At 44.4% G+C, this 17,570-nt stretch overlaps 1 protein-coding gene across 1 annotated transcript in view; it reads right to left on the reverse strand.

Moving 5' to 3' along the window:
- PLCH2 (phospholipase C eta 2) overlaps positions 1 to 13,676 on the reverse strand; it is a 44,787-nt gene extending 31,111 nt beyond the window's left edge. The window contains exons 1-3 of the mRNA XM_084494690.1: positions 13,388 to 13,676; positions 1,911 to 2,057; positions 174 to 417 (exon numbers count right to left, since the gene is read on the reverse strand). Of these exons, the coding sequence (XP_084350816.1) occupies positions 174 to 417; positions 1,911 to 2,057; positions 13,388 to 13,430 (434 nt within the window). The 5' untranslated portion in view covers positions 13,431 to 13,676. The remainder of the gene's footprint in view (positions 1 to 173; positions 418 to 1,910; positions 2,058 to 13,387) is intronic.
- Between the last annotated feature and the right edge of the window lie 3,894 nt (positions 13,677 to 17,570).

Raw genomic sequence — 17,570 nt, forward strand, 5'->3', positions numbered from 1 at the left:
CCACTCCTCTTCAAGCACTTCTGTCTCTGGAAACAGGGACTGCAACAGAAACCACTTGGAAGCTTTGAGTGTAGAGCTTGTTTTTAGTAAAACAAATACTTAAAGGAATCCTTATGCTGCTGATTGTTCCTCACCACTGGGAGATACTCTTTCAAGCAGTATAAAAAGGATATTGGTCTCTGGTCCTCTGGCGTTTTGCGAGGCTGTCTTCATCACTGATTCCTGCCATCAGATATTTTAGACCCGTGATCCAAGTGCGTGCTTCCTCTCCACTGGAAGACACCAGGTCAAGAGATTCCATATGATCTCCATAGTAGATGCTGAAGCAGCAGTTCGGATCAAAACTGCCATCAGCATAGCGTTGAAAGATCTCTGATTGCTTCCCCTCACAAACCTCCTGAATAGAGTCGATGGAAACTAGAATGACAAAAGCGTGTAGCTCATTAGTGACTGTAGGAGAATATCCATGAAGGCTGGCTTACAGTGAGACTGTCCTACAAATAAATCCCTTTTTGTTTGTCTTGATGCAAGTTATCTCTTTTAATCACACTGCTGAATCACACTGGTGCTTAGCCACGAACATAACAAATGAGCCTACCTTCCAATTCGAACAAAAAGAAAAATCATCTATAACAAAATTAGCCTAGGTAAGATTCAGATTTTACTTGAGCCTGAGAAAACTGAGACATGAAACAATCTGCAATTAATACAACAGGATAATATTTCTAGCTTTCATTTTCTTGTAGATTTCCTTCAGAATGGGCCACAGTCAAAGTCCACCGCGCTGTGAATACCATCCCTGCCCTAATTCGTGCTAAGGGCAGAGAGGATCAGGCATGCCCAGTCCAGGCAAGGTGGTTTTATCTGACAGGCACTTTCCTTCCTCCCTAGGTACAAGGACAAAACAGATGAGAATTCAGTTCCACGCATTCCTCTAAGATCAGAATTTCTACCTCTTTGAGAGGTCAAACAGAGCATAAAAAAGACTGCAGTTGGTCAGAACAGTGATTCATCTTATCAGTAAATTCCAGTTCTACTTTCTGGTTTAATGTAGAGATGTGCAGATGATAAACATTCACAGCCTGTGTATCTAATAATTGCATGAACAATTTATTTCTCTTGTAATGTTCCTGTTCCCAAGCTGAGAGAAGAGAAATTCTAATCATAATAATAATTTTTTTTAAAAAAAGGACAAATTTTGTTTTGCTTTGTTCCATTGTTCTCTGGAGATTATAAGGAACAGACATCTGTTTGCTATGGTATGGCTACTGTGCAGCTGGACAGAATATTATACACAGACAAATGGCTAGAGCTTAAAAGGAAAAACTGACCAGTAGAACAAAGATTGCATTATTGAATGTCTCTATGCCAAAAGTAGGTAACTAGCAGTTGCTAGGGAGAGAACAGTAATAGGCCCTCTCCCCAAACTAATTTTCAGCTGATGTTGCACCCAGACATGCCATCTCCCCTGTACTGCTTCTTTGCCCATGCAGTTTCACACATCTCCTTAAATAGCCTAGTAACTGCAGTCTGAGAGCATTTCTTACTGGGATCACAATGAACCAACACTCACTCACACACAACTTCCAGTACTGTCTCTCATCACCTCTTCCCAAAGTGTACGGCACAAGGAAACCCTAGCTGCACTGCACTGGAAATAAAAATAATGGACAACTTAATGTAAAGAAATAAGTGTGAACAAGCTGTGAACACATGCAGCTTTCTGCTGCTTTTGCACTAGGTCATACTTATGGAATAAGGAAACTAAATCATCAACTGTTAATCATTATGAAATACATTCTTTAAATCCAAGTACACTTCACTTGATCACCTGCACCAAACCTTTCATGCTGGCTTGCTTAAAAGATCTTAGGAGGAATCAGAGGAAAGGCTCCGTGGCTGACACTCACTTTTGGCTTTCTCATTCTTTCGAGACGGTCTCCAGCGAATACATGACTTGTGCTCATCCAGGTAATAGAAGCGGACCAGTCCCTTGGAACCGCCACGGAGCTTGATCATTTGGGTGCCAGCTTGCATGGAACTCATACATCTTTCCACTGAAAAGAAAATAAAGTGATATCAGTCAGTCAGATTTTGTTCCCCTTAAAATCACCTTTACAGGAAAGAAAAAAACAACAAGCTGCTCAATTACCAATTCAAGTCAACGGGTAAACTTTCCTGTACTGTCTGCTGTAAGAGGTTATGTGATGTGATCACAAAATCAAACAGACTCTTGGCATCTGTGAACTACTCTGTAAACGTGAAAGTTTCCATTCTCATATTAATAGGTATGAAGTCCTAGGTCAGAATTGGCACAAGGTACATATCCTTCCATTCCCATTCCAAGTGCTCAATTTGAGCTGCTGCAGTATGTAGAAGTCTTGCTGGACACAATTAATAACAGAACTATAATAACAGAACTATACAGATCATAAATCCCTACAATTTATCCTGACAGAAGGAAAAAAAGCCCCATTTCACATGTATTGTTAGAAAGATGTTCTCACCTCTGTCACTTATTTATGGTTCAGTAGCATTATTGTCCTTTTGTAGTTTTGGGGAGTTGGTGTACATGTGGGGAGGTGTGGGAGTACTTCAGCATGTGAAAATAAGGAGAAGTTAGAGGGATTGAGTCACTTGAGTATTTTTATACACAGAGCAGCTTTGTCAAAAGATGCATGACCAAGGTCCGGTACACACAGAGACACAGAAAAATCAAAACCCAACCAAACAACAGAAAGCCCCCAACCAACCCAAAACACCCCAGACAACCAGACACTGTCACGCAGCAGTGGCATAGTCAAGAGTCAGCTCAAGGCGTTTTCTGTCTACACACAGGACTTTGCATTCCTAAAGCCTTGTGAGCAGGCCTTTTCTCTCCTTTAAACCAACCATCTCAGTATTAGTGCCAGAACTTTTACTCATCTGCTTGCTCTCACTGACTCAAGACTCACTAAATTTCAGGACTCTCTAATATTCTTTTAATTGGCCAAAAAAATAAAATGAAAGTATCATAATAATCTCACAGTATCTTTGAAAGAACACATATCCGTATAATTCTGCCAGCAATGGTTGGGACAGTGTTTTTGCTGCATACCAGTGTGAATGCAAGACTGAGCCCATCACGAAAATGCACAGCCCCTACAGAAGGAGACATTAACGAGAGAAACGATCCTGTAAATCCTGCTGGAATTGAAGTCTTAATTGGAAGTCAGCCTGTCAGCTCTCCATCGCTCCTGACCTGGAGTCCCTCAGCCATCTGGATTGAGGAAACGCCGCAGCGCTGTTTCTGCATCTCTGAGCCCCTGCAGAAGTTCCCATTAGTTTCTAAGCTGTCTATGCCTGCAGCTCTCTTGTTGAGAAAATATTTGGTGACAAGTGGGACAAGAAGTGCTCCCAACTCAACAGGTGTTCCCGACTGAGGCCACTGCAGATGGCCTCACCGGGCACGAGTGTTACAGGAAGGCTTTTATTAAAATCCATCTACTGGAACAGGAAAAATAGTATTTCTCTAGCCATTTCCAGCTAGCTGTACTGCTTTTATTAACTTTAGAGAAGAAAGGCTGCTAGGAAACAAAAAGTGACCTTTCTCAGACAGTTGTGAAGCTTAAGGACATTGCAACTACACGCCAGTATATATAAAAATAATCTTACAAGACTTCAGTGGCCTACTGTGGAAGAAGACAACAGGAATACTTCCAAAAGCTTGCTTCAAAGATGGAAGACAAGACAAATATTGCATGAAAAAACAGAGTGAAGAGTTGTACAAATTCTCCAACTAAGACCAGAGGGCAAACCTGTCTTCCTGGGTACAGAGAGAGAGGGAGAAGATGGAAAATTTCAGAAGTCCACACAAGCCAAAGTGTACAACACTGCAGCTACATTTCCAGAGAAATTAAAAGAAAACAATAACGGAAACATAACTGAGAGGTTCTTGATGACCGAATAGCACCCTAGCAAAGACTTAAATGCTGTGAAATAACTTGGGACCAGGGTTTGTCTCGAGTTCTTATTTTCCTCCCCACCAGCTCTAGACCAAGTTGTCACTAAACAAGATTTAAGCATAAAATCCTTCCAGATGATAGTGTCTTGAGCAATTAAGTGGCAGGCGCTCAGCCTGCATCTTACCAAGATGGCCTATTTTCCATCGAGGAGAAGCGACGATACTGCCGCCAACCCAGAAAAATTCTTCAGCCAGGCGGGCAACTGAAAACTTATTTTGAAGCAAGGGACTTTTTGGAGCATCCATTTCCGAGACAAAAGGCAGCTTCAGAAGTGAACACAAGCACCACAGGCCTTAGCAGAGATTAAGGTTCAGTAGTTGCAAATTTTTCAGTGTAATGGTATAGGAATAGTGTTAGGAAAAATCATTACAGGATAATTTGTGATTTCCAAAATCCAGTGGTATTGTTCAGGCTGTTACAGAGCAGTTTCACAATACATTCAAGCCTCCTAGTTCAGGTACAGACTATTAAAATACCAGCAAAATCCTTTCTTTCGGGGTGACGTGCCCATGTGTCTAGCTTGGAAGATGGGCTCAGTTTCAGTTCAGCATTTTAAAGACAACCCAGGCTGGACTCAGGCCCCTGAGGCAAGCTGGCATGCAGACGAACCCACTTCTGGACAGAAAGGCCTCCTGATGACGTTCTTTTCCTGTGCTACATTACCAGGTGCTGAGCAGCCACCGAGCCACCGAACCTGCTCACAGTTGTTGCCTTCTCCATGCTGCTTCCTCCTGGCAGCAGCGGCTCCGCAGCGGGCCGGATCCCTCTCCGACATCTGATGACTGACGGATTTGCAAGTCCCACTCCTGCTGGTGGCTTTACTTGCTCTTCAGAAACAACCAGCAATATCCATCGCAGTAAATAAGTGCAAAGTTAATAGCACAATTCGTCTCCTCCCTGCCCTCCCAAGCCACCCTTGCATTGCGCTGTGAATGTGTCGAGGTGCTTAAGCTCTTCGGTCTCTCTCTTCCCAGTTCTGAAACAAAAGAATTATCACCTCCTCTTCTCATCCAGCTCTTTGAAATATCACTGTACAAATCTTCACCTTTCCTCAGAAGGTTATCCTCAATATTTTAATGGGCATGCCTGATAAAAGAAGGAACACTTCTCTCCAGGCAGGAAAAACTAGACTTGCTGGAAACAAAGCAACATGTTTGCTTGAAATCCTAAATCCACCGTATGCACTAATCCTAAAGCCGTGTTCTGCCCTATCCAGTCAAGGGATTTAGGTGACACATGTTACAGCTGTAGAAAAATAAGAAGGTTAAAAAAAATTGCGTGTTTTTTTTTTTTTTTTTTTTTCCTTTCCTTAGTTAGCATCATCTTTCCATCTCACAATCTGTGTAGAAATGTCTCTGCAAACTGAGACAACGCCATAGAGGATGCTCTCCTAGGACCCAAGGCAGGCAGCTACCCTGTACAGAACAACTGCTGCTCACAGAAACCAGGAACACAATGCTTGAAAACTGGCAGAGAGAAAAGCAGGTAAGTATTAATTTTTAAAAAGCACTAAGTCACTATCTCATTCCCTTTGAAACACATCCAATACACTCCAGATACAGAAATCTGTCATTTACGTTATCACAACCTCTTAATCTGCATTAAGTACAATATACAATTGCTCTTGCCATCTGTGATCTGTACAAGGAGCCCAACATGCTTCTAGCTCAACGAGCTGAACACAAATTGCCCGTTTAAAACATACTCATTAAGTGCTTCCCACTCCTCCTTTCGCAGTGTGAGAAAGCAGTACCGCAGTTAATTGTGGAGATGCCTGACTCCCAAGTACACAATGTTTATTTCACTGCCTGTGTCCAGCAATCAGATGTTAGGCTGGCCACAGAGCTCGGCCACAGATTTATCCTGAAGAAAAAACAAAGTGGGTCTGGGCTAAGGATCAGAGGCAGCAATATGCCTGTGTACCCCCCTGTTGCTTTCAGCTTTGTTCCAACGCTGGGGAAATAGCCTTCCATTCCCCTAATGTCTCACTCAAGAGGAGTTTGGTGAGACAACAGCAAGCCCATCACCCTTCTGCCATTGGAGGAGGAGTGCCTTCTGTGCAGCGCTGAGCTGTGTATAAATGTGGGGCTGCAAACTGCTACGCTACAGGCACGAGCCCCTACAGATCCCAGCCCTCTGGGGCAGGAAGCCAGGTCTAGCACGGGCCAGAACGAGACCTGACAAAGGTCAGCTTAACTACCTGCAGATACAACTCAACGCCGATGGTCTCAGTTACAAGGAGACAGAGTTAAGGCAACCTTCTGCGATAAACCAGTAGTACTGTGCTTGTTTAGCTCCTTTTTTTTCCCCTTGCAGCCTGATCAGAAAGCTTGCTTGCAGCCTTCCAGGTTACACACACAACAAAATGTCAGCAGCTGGCACTGAAGTTAAAGGCAGATTTGCAATCTGAGGCCTACCAAGAGAAGGTTAATGTAAATCCTTTCAGCTGACACAATCAACTCATCCTTCAGGCCTGCTAAGATGATCACAAACAGAGAAAAATGAGATGTTCTAACAAGCCCTTCTAAGTACTGATTGTGGCTGGATATTGGTAACTGCGGGGGAAAGGAACAGGAAATAACAAAGGGTTAAACGTGACTTAATCCCTCTCCCAGCTCCTAAGCTACTGAGCTGAGCACTTAGGATATAAGCCTATTGAAACGGGTTTCTATTCTTGCCTCACTTGACATCCCAAGAAAAGTCTCACTCACCTGACAAAAGGTGCAGATGAAAGACGTTTCCCCATGGCACTTTAAAAACTTACTATTCTCCAAATGTACCAAAGGGTGTTCATGGCACAAAAAGATTTGAAGACCGACAGTGTTTGAGCCTGCAGGCTGCCCTGTGGCTTAGCTAAAAGGGGAGTTCAGGAGACCTGGAGAACAATGCTGCAATGACAAAGGCCTCGTCAAAGAACTTATTTACGTTAACAGTGGCAGAAGAGCCAGGCTCCACCACACAGACACAGCACCTTGCCAAAAATATGGTTTGGGAGAGGGAAGCGAGTAAAATGAAGGTCCTCACCAAGCAATGGGTTTATGATTAACGCAATCTACCAGGACGAGTGGATTCACTTCCAACATGCATGGTTTACTGCTGAGGAAAGGGAAACATCTTAAAAAGACTAAAAATTGCAGTGGAGGAAAAGTCAATACCTAGTCCAGCCTCTGCTCTCTCTAGTGCCTTCTACACATCAGGATTCAAGCATGAGGCACCGAAAGAGAGGCAACATGAGAGGTAAATTCAGCTGAGTGCAGCCGGAAGTACATCAGGTACCAGCGTGCAGAGCCAACTCCTCTCCTTCGGCTGGCTACGGAGGTTCGCACAAAAGATACCTCAGGTGCACGTAATAAATTGGTTTTTAATGGTCGGTAGATTGACTGCCAGACCATTGATCATTGCAGCCTGGTGCTGTAACTGCCCAGCAAATCCGCCCGGATTAGGCTTGTCACTTCACAGCTCTGCACTCCGCCTGGCCTTGCACAGGCATGCTTCACACTACAGACCCACTTCACCAGATTACCAACCTGACCTCATCACCAGGGCTGACTCTAAAGTACTTAGAGACACATTGGCAGCAATTAGTGACACAGATACGGACTCTAATACAGGCATTGCTATTTCCCATCCAGGGAAATCATCCTCCTAATGGCTGCAGAGTAACAAGAAAACGATTGCAAACCCACAGCAGAAGTACTAAAATTAAAGGGGGAAACAACAGCTCCTGATGCCATCTGGTGCAGTGCCATTTATCTGTGTGCTCTCTCCCCACTTCCTTCTCTCCTCACCTTTGTACTTCCTGCAAACACCGGGCAAAAAGCCTGGAAAACCTGCAGCAATCACAGAACCGCTGCACCTTGGGTACCTCTGCCTGAGGTCTTCATCTTCATTGTGGTATGCCTGCTCCTGGCACTGAAGCACCACGTGCTGAGATGCTTCAGAAGGCAGACAACAAAAGCAAACATCTGGTCGAGAGGCGCATCACTCAGCACAGCCTAGACCAACACCCGAGGTAGGGCACAGCTCCGAGCCCAACACACCCCAAGAGGGGCCACAGACACCGGGTGAAGACCACTCGCCTCCCAGCACGAGGGATGCAGCGAGTACATGCTGCCAGCGCACAGACAACATCTGTCATCATTTCTATTTTCATCAGGCAACTAAACCCCACATTGGCCGCATTAAGAATTCCCCAAACAATCCCTTTGGGCTGGCGCCGCTGACTTCCAAGGCTGGAAAACCGGGATGGGTGCGGGGTCAGAACCACGCTCCCCGGGGTCGCTCAGAGCAGCAGCAGCCCCACCACAACCCCGAGCGAGGCGGGCGGCTGGCTCCTCGCCTCCCCGGGAAGTGTTCCACTGACCTTTGGCGTGGGCATGGGGCCACAGCAGCCGGCCGAGGCCATCTGGGCAGCCCACTAAGCGCAGTAAATCCACCGCTGGGATTAAAGCCGCACGGCAGCAGGTGGAAGCACGGTTGTTTACTGCCTTCTGCTTCCCACCCTGCGTGCTTCAAAGCGCAGCGTTTCGGCACAGGCTCTGAACAGAGCCAAGCTATTAGGTGTTACCTAAATGCTGCGCTGTTCAGCTGTGTGAGGCCATGGATCCCGAGGGGCCAGCCCCGACACAGCTGCCTTGGCTCACCAACCACGGACACGGACACGTCCAGAGCCTCCCAATGCTCCCTGGAAATCTGCATTATTAAAATGAACTGATCCGCAAATCTCTTACTTTATTTGTGTGAGTAAGCGTTTGTTAGCGGCACCCGCACCCATGTAATCACAGCAGCCAGCCCGTCTCCCTCCATGGTGTTCAGTTCCCTTGAGCTCATGGGAAAAATTTGATTTTTTTTTCCTTGCAAAGCTGTACTGATGACATTTTGTACATCTGTAGATCAAATGTCGGTGTAAAATAAAGATTTGAAGTTTCTTCTGGAGATAGACTTGATGTTGCTCTAAAGTCATTGCTTCCAACCTCTGGCTTGTACAAGAAAATACCCCCCCACACTGACAGAAGTAAGAGCTTAAACTCTTTCCATTTAAAGATCTTTCAGCACTTTACCATCTGTTCAGTGCCATGGGTCATAAACACTGAAAGGGAGATTAAGGCAGGTTGGCAGGGAAGATACCCATCGGTATTACTGAGCACCTTCTAAGAAAATACTTTTAAGAATCCAGAACTCAAAGGGTGGTGCAGGGAAACCAGACAGACTGAGAGGCATTAAGAAAGGACATCTGCTACTGAGATGGATCATCACAAGGAGTTCATTCTAAATCCCAAACTTCTCCCAAACCAGTCAGAGTGGCCAGCTTCCTCTGCAGCCCCTTGGTCAGCCCATCCATTGCTGAAAGCAAGCTATCCGGATCGTCAGTGTAAAAATGAGAAAGCAGATGGCTTGTATTTAAACGACCTGGGAGCCCAGAAGTCCTGTGCCCTGGAAGTTCAGTACAGGAACGTATCGGCCTCCCAGCCCTGTGGCTTCTTACTGGGAATCAGGATGATCAGGCATGGCCCTTCCCTATCACAGGGGCCATGGCAGAGCTCCAGCCTCTGCCGACAGGCACAACGAACAAGAATTATTTATCTAACGTTTCAGTATCACACTAACTTAAAGAAAATGAGATTTAGCTCAGAGCCATGTTTTGGCTTTCAACTTTGTTAACAAGGAAACACTTTCATAGGGACTTAAATGGTTTTGGACATTTTCCTTAGACTAGCAGGAGTAGTGGGGAGGTGACAGCATCCTTTTCATTAACTACCAGCTATTCTCAGAAAATAAAGCTTTTTTTTTTTTTTCTTGTTCCTGCCTTGTAAGAAAACACCAAGCTCATGTTCAAGCACCTTGTTAACATTTTAATGGCTGATTGCTCATTAAACTGAAACGAATGGGTAAAGCAATCACTATGTTACCCGAATGTACACCACAGTCCACAACACGCAGTCGGCCTCTCTTCTGAACACGAGCATGAAGTGCTCTGAGCCATGAAGACAGAAACCTGATTTCAGAGATGGAGGGCACTGACATTTCCAGTGGTGCCTGTTACTCCAGTGCGGGCTGCGCAGGGTGGAGGTTAACAGTCCTCTGGAGGCTGAAATAAGGCAAATGCACTTTCATGTGAGATCCCTGCCTCAAGTTCCACTCCAATTACTTTGGAGTTGTGTTTTTTTCTTTTTTCTTTTTTTTTTTCTTTTTTTTTTTTTTTGGGGGGGGGGGAGGGGGTGAGAGGAGATTGGTTTGATTTCATCTTTTGTCGTAAACATTTTTAACATTTGTGACTATTATTGAGAAAGCATGTTCACTCAACGGCTTCTCATCTTCCTTTCAAAAATACATCACTCTACAGAACCTAGCATCTGCACATCTCAGAAGCTAATTGCAAGTCTTTCTGCAGGCTTGGAAGATGATCATAATTATGTTCTGTCTTTATGCAGGAACCACCCGCTGAAATTCCCAAGGGGGAAGCTGAAAAGCAGTGCCCAGGGAGCATCCGCACAGGGCTGGCAAGCTGAGGGCCACCTGAAGGCTGCAGGTCAGCAATGCTGCTTATTGCCCAATATTTTTTAGTCTTGGACTCAGTAGATAGGGTAAAGATACAGGAAGTAATTGCTTCTGGGCTTTTACAGAAAAGGTTATTCCTATTTTTAGCTGTGGTCTCACTATCCCCTCCCTCCTGGCCCAAAGCAGCCTGCCAGCCTCGCTCCCCCAGGGCGCAGAACCAGGAGGCGAGCAGGCATTGCAAGGCTGGAAAGAGCTGGCCTGCAGGCTCACCTCTGAAAGCGAGCTCCTGGGAAAACGTTTTACAGGGATCCACATTTAATGATGCTTCTGAACTTTGCTGTGTACAGGGCTGGCCCACCCGCCCTCTGTGCCTGGCCACATCATGCCAGAGAGCTGAGCTGTGCTCTGCCACCCCTGCTAGCTGAGCTAGGTTCACGTTCACCTCCTGAAGTCCTGAAAGGAACTGGCATGTGCATCAAGCCGTAGCAACACCTTCCTCCCATATGCCTTGCCGTAGACAAAAGCTGCTTTTGATTTATACCAAGGACAACGCAATTCCTCAACTGAGAATTCCCAATTAACACACCTAGAATTAGACAAGGACTCACGGCTAAAATGTTCCTTGTTAGAAGTGTCTTAAGAGCGAGACATTCATCATTTCCTATGCTAAAGGCCCCCATTAATTGGATAAATGTCTCTCTACGTGAAAAGTATGGCAAATCACTGAGCTTTCAGAAAGAAACCCTATTTTCTACTTCCCAGTGTTTCACACTTTTAGACTCATGTTAGTTACTTGATGTTATTTCTTCAGTAACAAATGGGTAGGACTGCATAAGGAAAGCCAAAGGCACATTCCAGCAAATTTCAAATCTCTATTGCAAAGCACGACTTTGTCGTCATTTCTGCTTGTGAGGAGTGGGCTTGATGAGCTCTTCCACTGACGCGAGTCAAGAACTAAGCTTCAGATACATGTTTCAATTGCTTTTTACAAGTGCAATTGACTGCACAAGGTGCGAGTCAGTAAGAAATCAGGCTTGAAGTGTTTTCTAAATAAAAAAATAAGCCTTTTTAACCTAATTAGTTCACTGATCCTTCCTTTACATAACAAATATACAATGTGCACTGTTCCTCTCACTCCACTGCACTCACGCACGTGGAGCAAAGAAGGCTGGATGTATCAGCTTCTTCAGCTGAGTTCTGGCCACATTTTCATTTTCCAGACCTAATTATATTTAACCTAAATCTCTTGCTAAATCAATGAAAGAAAAGCTGCTCCTCTCCCTCATAAATAGGAACATCAACAGACAATGAGTGCACCAAGGCCGTCCCAGGGCGATGCAATACGGTCACCCACCAACACATAAGCTAATTTTAAATTTTAAAATGATGTGGATCCTGTCACTTTCATAAGGTCGCCCTGATGTCAAGCAGATGATCTGAAGGCAGAACACTTCTGTTTTCCAGGTGAAAGACATCAGATCTCAGCTCCAGATCTAACTAAGGCAATGGGAAGAGATGTTTCGTAACCAAATGCCAGCTCACCACAAACACAGGCCTCCTCATACGGGGAAGTGGAGACCACTTTCACCCCAAGGACAGCAACCACGCTACATCACCACCGCTTCACACCAAGTGAGAGGGGAACTGCACTTCCTCTTGAGACCACGAGTGGCAGGAAGGTGGCCACCCTTCAAAAAGTAACTCTATTAAAGGTTCTGCCTGCAGCTTCAGCTCCTGGAAGCTCTGTTCTTCTAAGCCACACCATTTCTTTGAAGCGTGCTTCCAGCACCCAGCTTACAACGACACCACCTGGCAGCAGCACAGCATTGGTGAGGATCCTTAAGCAAACATTACAAAAGGAAAGCAAACTTGAGTGAGTGTATCCTCCAGCAGATCCAGCAGGATACTCAGGAGCATGTCGCGATGTACTCTACTAGCTGGAAACACCGGGAGGCAGTTCCTGCTCGGCTTTCCCCAGCTGTGCAGGTGTTGGAAGAACAGCACCCAGCACACACGGAGCAGGTTTTCTCAACACACCGGAGCCACAGTGCTTGTTGTGTAACTATCACAAAACCACATGCTTAATAGGCATAAAATAGAAAATACGCACAGACAAGCAAGTAGACACTTGATTAAATTAAAATATACCGCAGTTAAGGGTTTTGCCAATATTTGCCTAAATAAATCAACTAGAAGATAAAGCTTTTCATAAATAAAAGCAGGGTTTTAGAGAATTGGTCTTGAATTGTTGCAAATTTCTTCAGAAGCCAGAGGTTTGGCCTCCAAGTTCCAGCTGCAGATAACTTCTGCAGCAGAGTTATGAGAGCCTGAGGCAGATCACAGAGGGGACTGGAGGACTGAATTCATCCCCGGTATAACTCCACCGGGGACAACGTCAATCCAAATTGATATTATGCACTCATTTGCTGGGTGCAAAGAAGCCATCTAATTAGAAGCAAATCACATATTAAACACAATACAGCTGACTCGCAATAATACCGGAGTCTCTTTTCTCTCTTCTAATGTGGGTAGCAGAAGGTCTATGGTTAAAAATAGAAAGCCTTTCTTTATGGTGACAGCTAGCTACTTCAGCAAGCAGAAAAGGGACATAAATATACCTGGTGCCTCTTTGCACTCATGCAGGAAGCAGCAGCCATTGGAAATACATGTATTATTTAAGGTTTGGAGGTAACAGGAGGCAAAGGTATGGTACAGCAAAAAGCTGCCTTAAGAAACTGCTACGTATTTGTTTTAAGGGTTTAAGTTTGAATTACAAAACAAGCGTCCAAAAAAGCTCTCTTAACTCTATTTTTCTCCATAGTGTAACTCGCTCTAGAGGTGGTTTAAGGTAATATTAAGGTGGTTAAAATAACATTTCTCCTTACCTTTATCTGGGCTGAGGCATTTAATGGTGCTTGCATCATCCATATTCCAGTGAGAGAATCAAGTGAACAAAATACCAGAGGAAGCAGCAAAGACCATATGTACATCACTGATATTTCCAAAGCCTTTTTTAAATCATAAAAAATTACGTTGCAGGTTGGTCTTTAATGCAACATCAGAAAGTTCCTAAGGATGCTGGCTGCTTCTGGTCTGAGCAAGCTCATTTTTTATTCCCTGTATAGTAGTGTATCAGGAGCTGCTGACAGGTAGAAACCAGCACAGGAGCTAAATGAATGTTACCAGCCTTTCACTGCAACTCAAGTGTTCAGCCACCTGGGATAATCTTTTATTAACTCTTTGCTTCCCCACTCTCAGATAAGATACATGCACCTATTTTGTTTCACTCCAAGAAAAAAAAAAAAAGCACTCAAGGAAATGCTTGTGTATGTTAGGAAATGAGTAAAAAAGACAACTCACTTGTAATTCCTGAGGGATGGTTTTCATTCAGTAGGAAACCAACATTAATGGGGAGCTGCTTCATTTGAGAAGGAAAAAAAATAATCTCCTGTTTGTTTGAATACCTCCCCTGTGTTCAAACAGCATCCCACGTACTGCTAAGGTATACTCCCATGCTTGCTTAGGTTGAGAAATCGAGTCTACAGTTGCTGATTAAAAATTTGCACGCTGTTGTCTTCAGACTTCTGATTCTTTTTCTTGGCAAAGACAATGTATCTCCCTCATTAACTTGCAGAGAAAGATTAATAAAGAATTAGGGAAAATGGCCAACAAGTGATGCACATCACTGCATGCTGTGTCCCCAGGCACAAGATGGCAACACCTTCAGGTCTGCCTAAATTCTAGAGAGAATTCTCAAGGTGCATCTTAGTATGAGGGTGCTGCCTAAGAAATCCCAACTAGAAACAGCTCCTGCCTGCTTATGTGCCACTGAAATACACAGGGTAAGACAATTTGTGCCTTTGAGAACTTGAAATCTAAACAAACAAGCCTGACAAATGAATGGAAAATGTAGTTTCTTTTAGATAAGGAAAACTGATGCAAGGGAGCAGGGTGAGAGGGATGAGTAGGCAGCTCAAAACACAGAGCACAGCTGCTGGAGAAGCTGCCGCCCTTCATCCTGCAGCTCTCAGACACGGTTGTTCTTCTTTACCCCTCCACGCCGACCACAGCAAGCGAGGTCGATGCATTTCTGACGTTTGATATCGCCATGCTGCCCTGTAAGTGTCAGGCTCCAGTCTCAATCTGCTGAAGTACCTGAGTGGCTGTGCAATGCTTACAATTACCTTTCATCTGATTCAGTCTTTCCACAGCAGAAATGTCAAGTCTCGTTCATAGTTTCCAGTTGTGAGAGCCAGACTGCCCTGCTCAGCCTCGATGCTATCTCATCTTCGCACCTTAGGCACCAGTCAGCATTCCAGACGGATCGATAGTCTGCAGGACCTGACATGAAAACCCTACACCTCTCATTTAGGCATGAATTCCACTGTCCTCACCATCTAACAAGCAACTCCAGGATTTGGCCCGTGCCTATGCTCAGCAAAACACTCCGTTTGCTTACTCTTTTTCACTGCTAACTGTATATCCCCTGAGATACCATCTCCAGAGCAACCCGGTTCAGGTGCACTTCAGGAGCATTTACAGCAGGAGCCCCCTGGGGCACCCTGTATTTCCATCACATTGCATTCCTTTTCTTTCTGTTGCAACCACTGCAATTTAATATATGCTTCCCAGGGAAAACACCCAGGACCCTCGCTGCTGTCCTATACCACGCAAACCCAGGCTGACAACACACAAGACAGTAGTGGGGCAGGAGGCACAAAGATACTGCACACATCACCATGAAACTTTACATACAAAAAAACACACGCTGCATACTTGGTTGAGGTTTGGCAGACGTCCTCCAAGCTCCTGAATGAGACGATCATTTCAGACACAGCCTGCTTGACTGCTGAGGCACCAGTTACTCCAGGATAAGCAGTGGTAAGTCCCTACACAGAAAGCAGTGCACATTTCACGCGCTGGTGAGTTATTTGCTATTAAAATACACCAATCCTCAGCAAAAGCAAGTCAAAAACTAGATCAGACCAGAATATTTTAAAGGCAAAGTACGTGTAGCAGCGGTATATATTCCGAATGAACACATCTAATCCTCACGGGAGCCACTCTTCCTACAGTGCATCCCACGGATATAAACACATTTATGGGGGACATCACATTTAGTTCTGTGCCCACGAGGGCACCTGGCTTTCAATACCTGAAGCATTATTCAAAGTAAAATACCAAGAAAATAAGTATTCAGGAGGTAGCAGTTCATCTTTCAAAGCTAACAGATTTCTATATGCCAATTATTTTAAAGTCCACAAGAAACCCAGCATGAAAATGAATGATGAGTATGAATCAACATCCATTGAGAGCACAAATGTGATGAAATTTGTATCTGATTTGTTGGGCTGTTGGAAAATAATCCATGTAAATGTTACAAATGATCTTGCCTTTCTTTAAAAAGGCTAATTAACTGATCGGCCACTCAATTTCAATCAAAATTTGTTGGTTTTCGGTTTAGTTTTGATTTTAAATGTCAACTACCCAAATGTGAGCCTAGAAAATGATAACTAAGTACCGATTCTGAACATACATCATCCCTATTCAATAAAATACTTTATCTCTGGAAGCTTCACTATGCAGTTAGAACAGGGTCACAGAATATGCATCAGCAAAGCATTTGAATGCACAATTCATCAGGTTTTTGTTTGGTTTTGGTTTTTTTTCAATTGCTTTAGTGCAATGAAGACGAAGCGGAGAACATAACATCCACAACGTCACGGATCTTCCAAGTAACTTCTGACAGCATAGCACAGAGCACTCACCGAGAGCCATCCAACTCCACACCAGCGAGTTCCATACCTCACAATTCATGGCACCACTTCAAGCCCTTCTATAAATCAACTTCAGCACATGTGGGTGTCAGAGTTCTTCAGTTTTTGTTCCCATAGCTACGAATGTACTTTACCACAGGAGGAAACAGCAGGTGGCTAAGACAGAACAAAATCTCCATTCTTTTATCATATGAAGAGTTGGGAAGTTTGAAATAAAGGTTTTATTGCCAAATGTTTACGGACAGTTACGAAGACGAACATGATCAGATCAGCAAGCCATAGGATCCTTCCACACATTTATTACTCAGTCAACAGGAAATCCAACCACACGCAGTAAAGTGACGTTCTGCCCTTGTATCTGATGATGCCACGGGGTTGCACATGCCAGTGCAGAAATAGTTTGTTTTGTTTTAATCTGAGGCACACATTTCCTTTGATTTTCTTGTGCTAACCATCTAGTCTTGAGAAGAGCAAATGTAAATAAGGCCAGTATCTGCCAGCTTGCCAGGTACCCATTCATTTCTTGTCCTATAGTAATTCCCCACAGGTAATAATCCTCTCCCTCTGGCACTGCTGATAAGGCAACAGTATATATACACTTTTAAATCAATCTCCATTTGGTCTTGACTTAATCTGGAACAGATTCGATGTGCAATTTCCCTGATTCTCCTAGATGCCTGGCTCCTAAGGTCATGACACGGTGCTCTGCACTTTTCTATCAAAAGCAAACGAAAGGTTTGGAACAGCTTGTGCACACACCAGAACTTAATCAGTGTGGCTGGAGTGCTGTGAAGCTTCATCCATCTCTATTTTTGCTTTGTGCAACTTTTAGATCAGTTTTAAAGACAACTCCTCTTGTTCAAAGTTCCCAGAATCCTACGGGATTCTCTGATAACAGGCTCTGCTTTAAAGTCTTTCTAAAACCCACGTTGCTTACTGTAGGCCACAAAGAATCTTTTAAATTTAGCCCAGGGTCCCTAGTAAAAGCCACATTTGTCAGCAGAGTGGTAGTGTTACTGAAGCCACTCCATCTCCTGCAGCATCCCTGACCCATGCTGGGCTGGCAGTGGCCACTGGATGCAGCCGGAGAAGTGCACAGGAGACAGCACGGGCAGGGGTCAGCTGCTGGGACAGGGAAGGGAGAAATACTCTGATGTGAGGGTTGGCAGGAGTGGAACCCCATAAGTAAAAGGTTTTCAAAATAGAAAAAGTTGTCGTCTTAGTATCATACTAATAATTCACAATGTATCATAACCATCAACAGCACCGTGCTGGAGATCAGGAGGAAAAC

Source organism: Aythya ferina (assembly GCF_964211825.1).
Source record: "Aythya ferina genome assembly, chromosome: 21".
In the NCBI taxonomy this organism is placed as follows: Eukaryota; Metazoa; Chordata; class Aves; order Anseriformes; family Anatidae; genus Aythya; species Aythya ferina.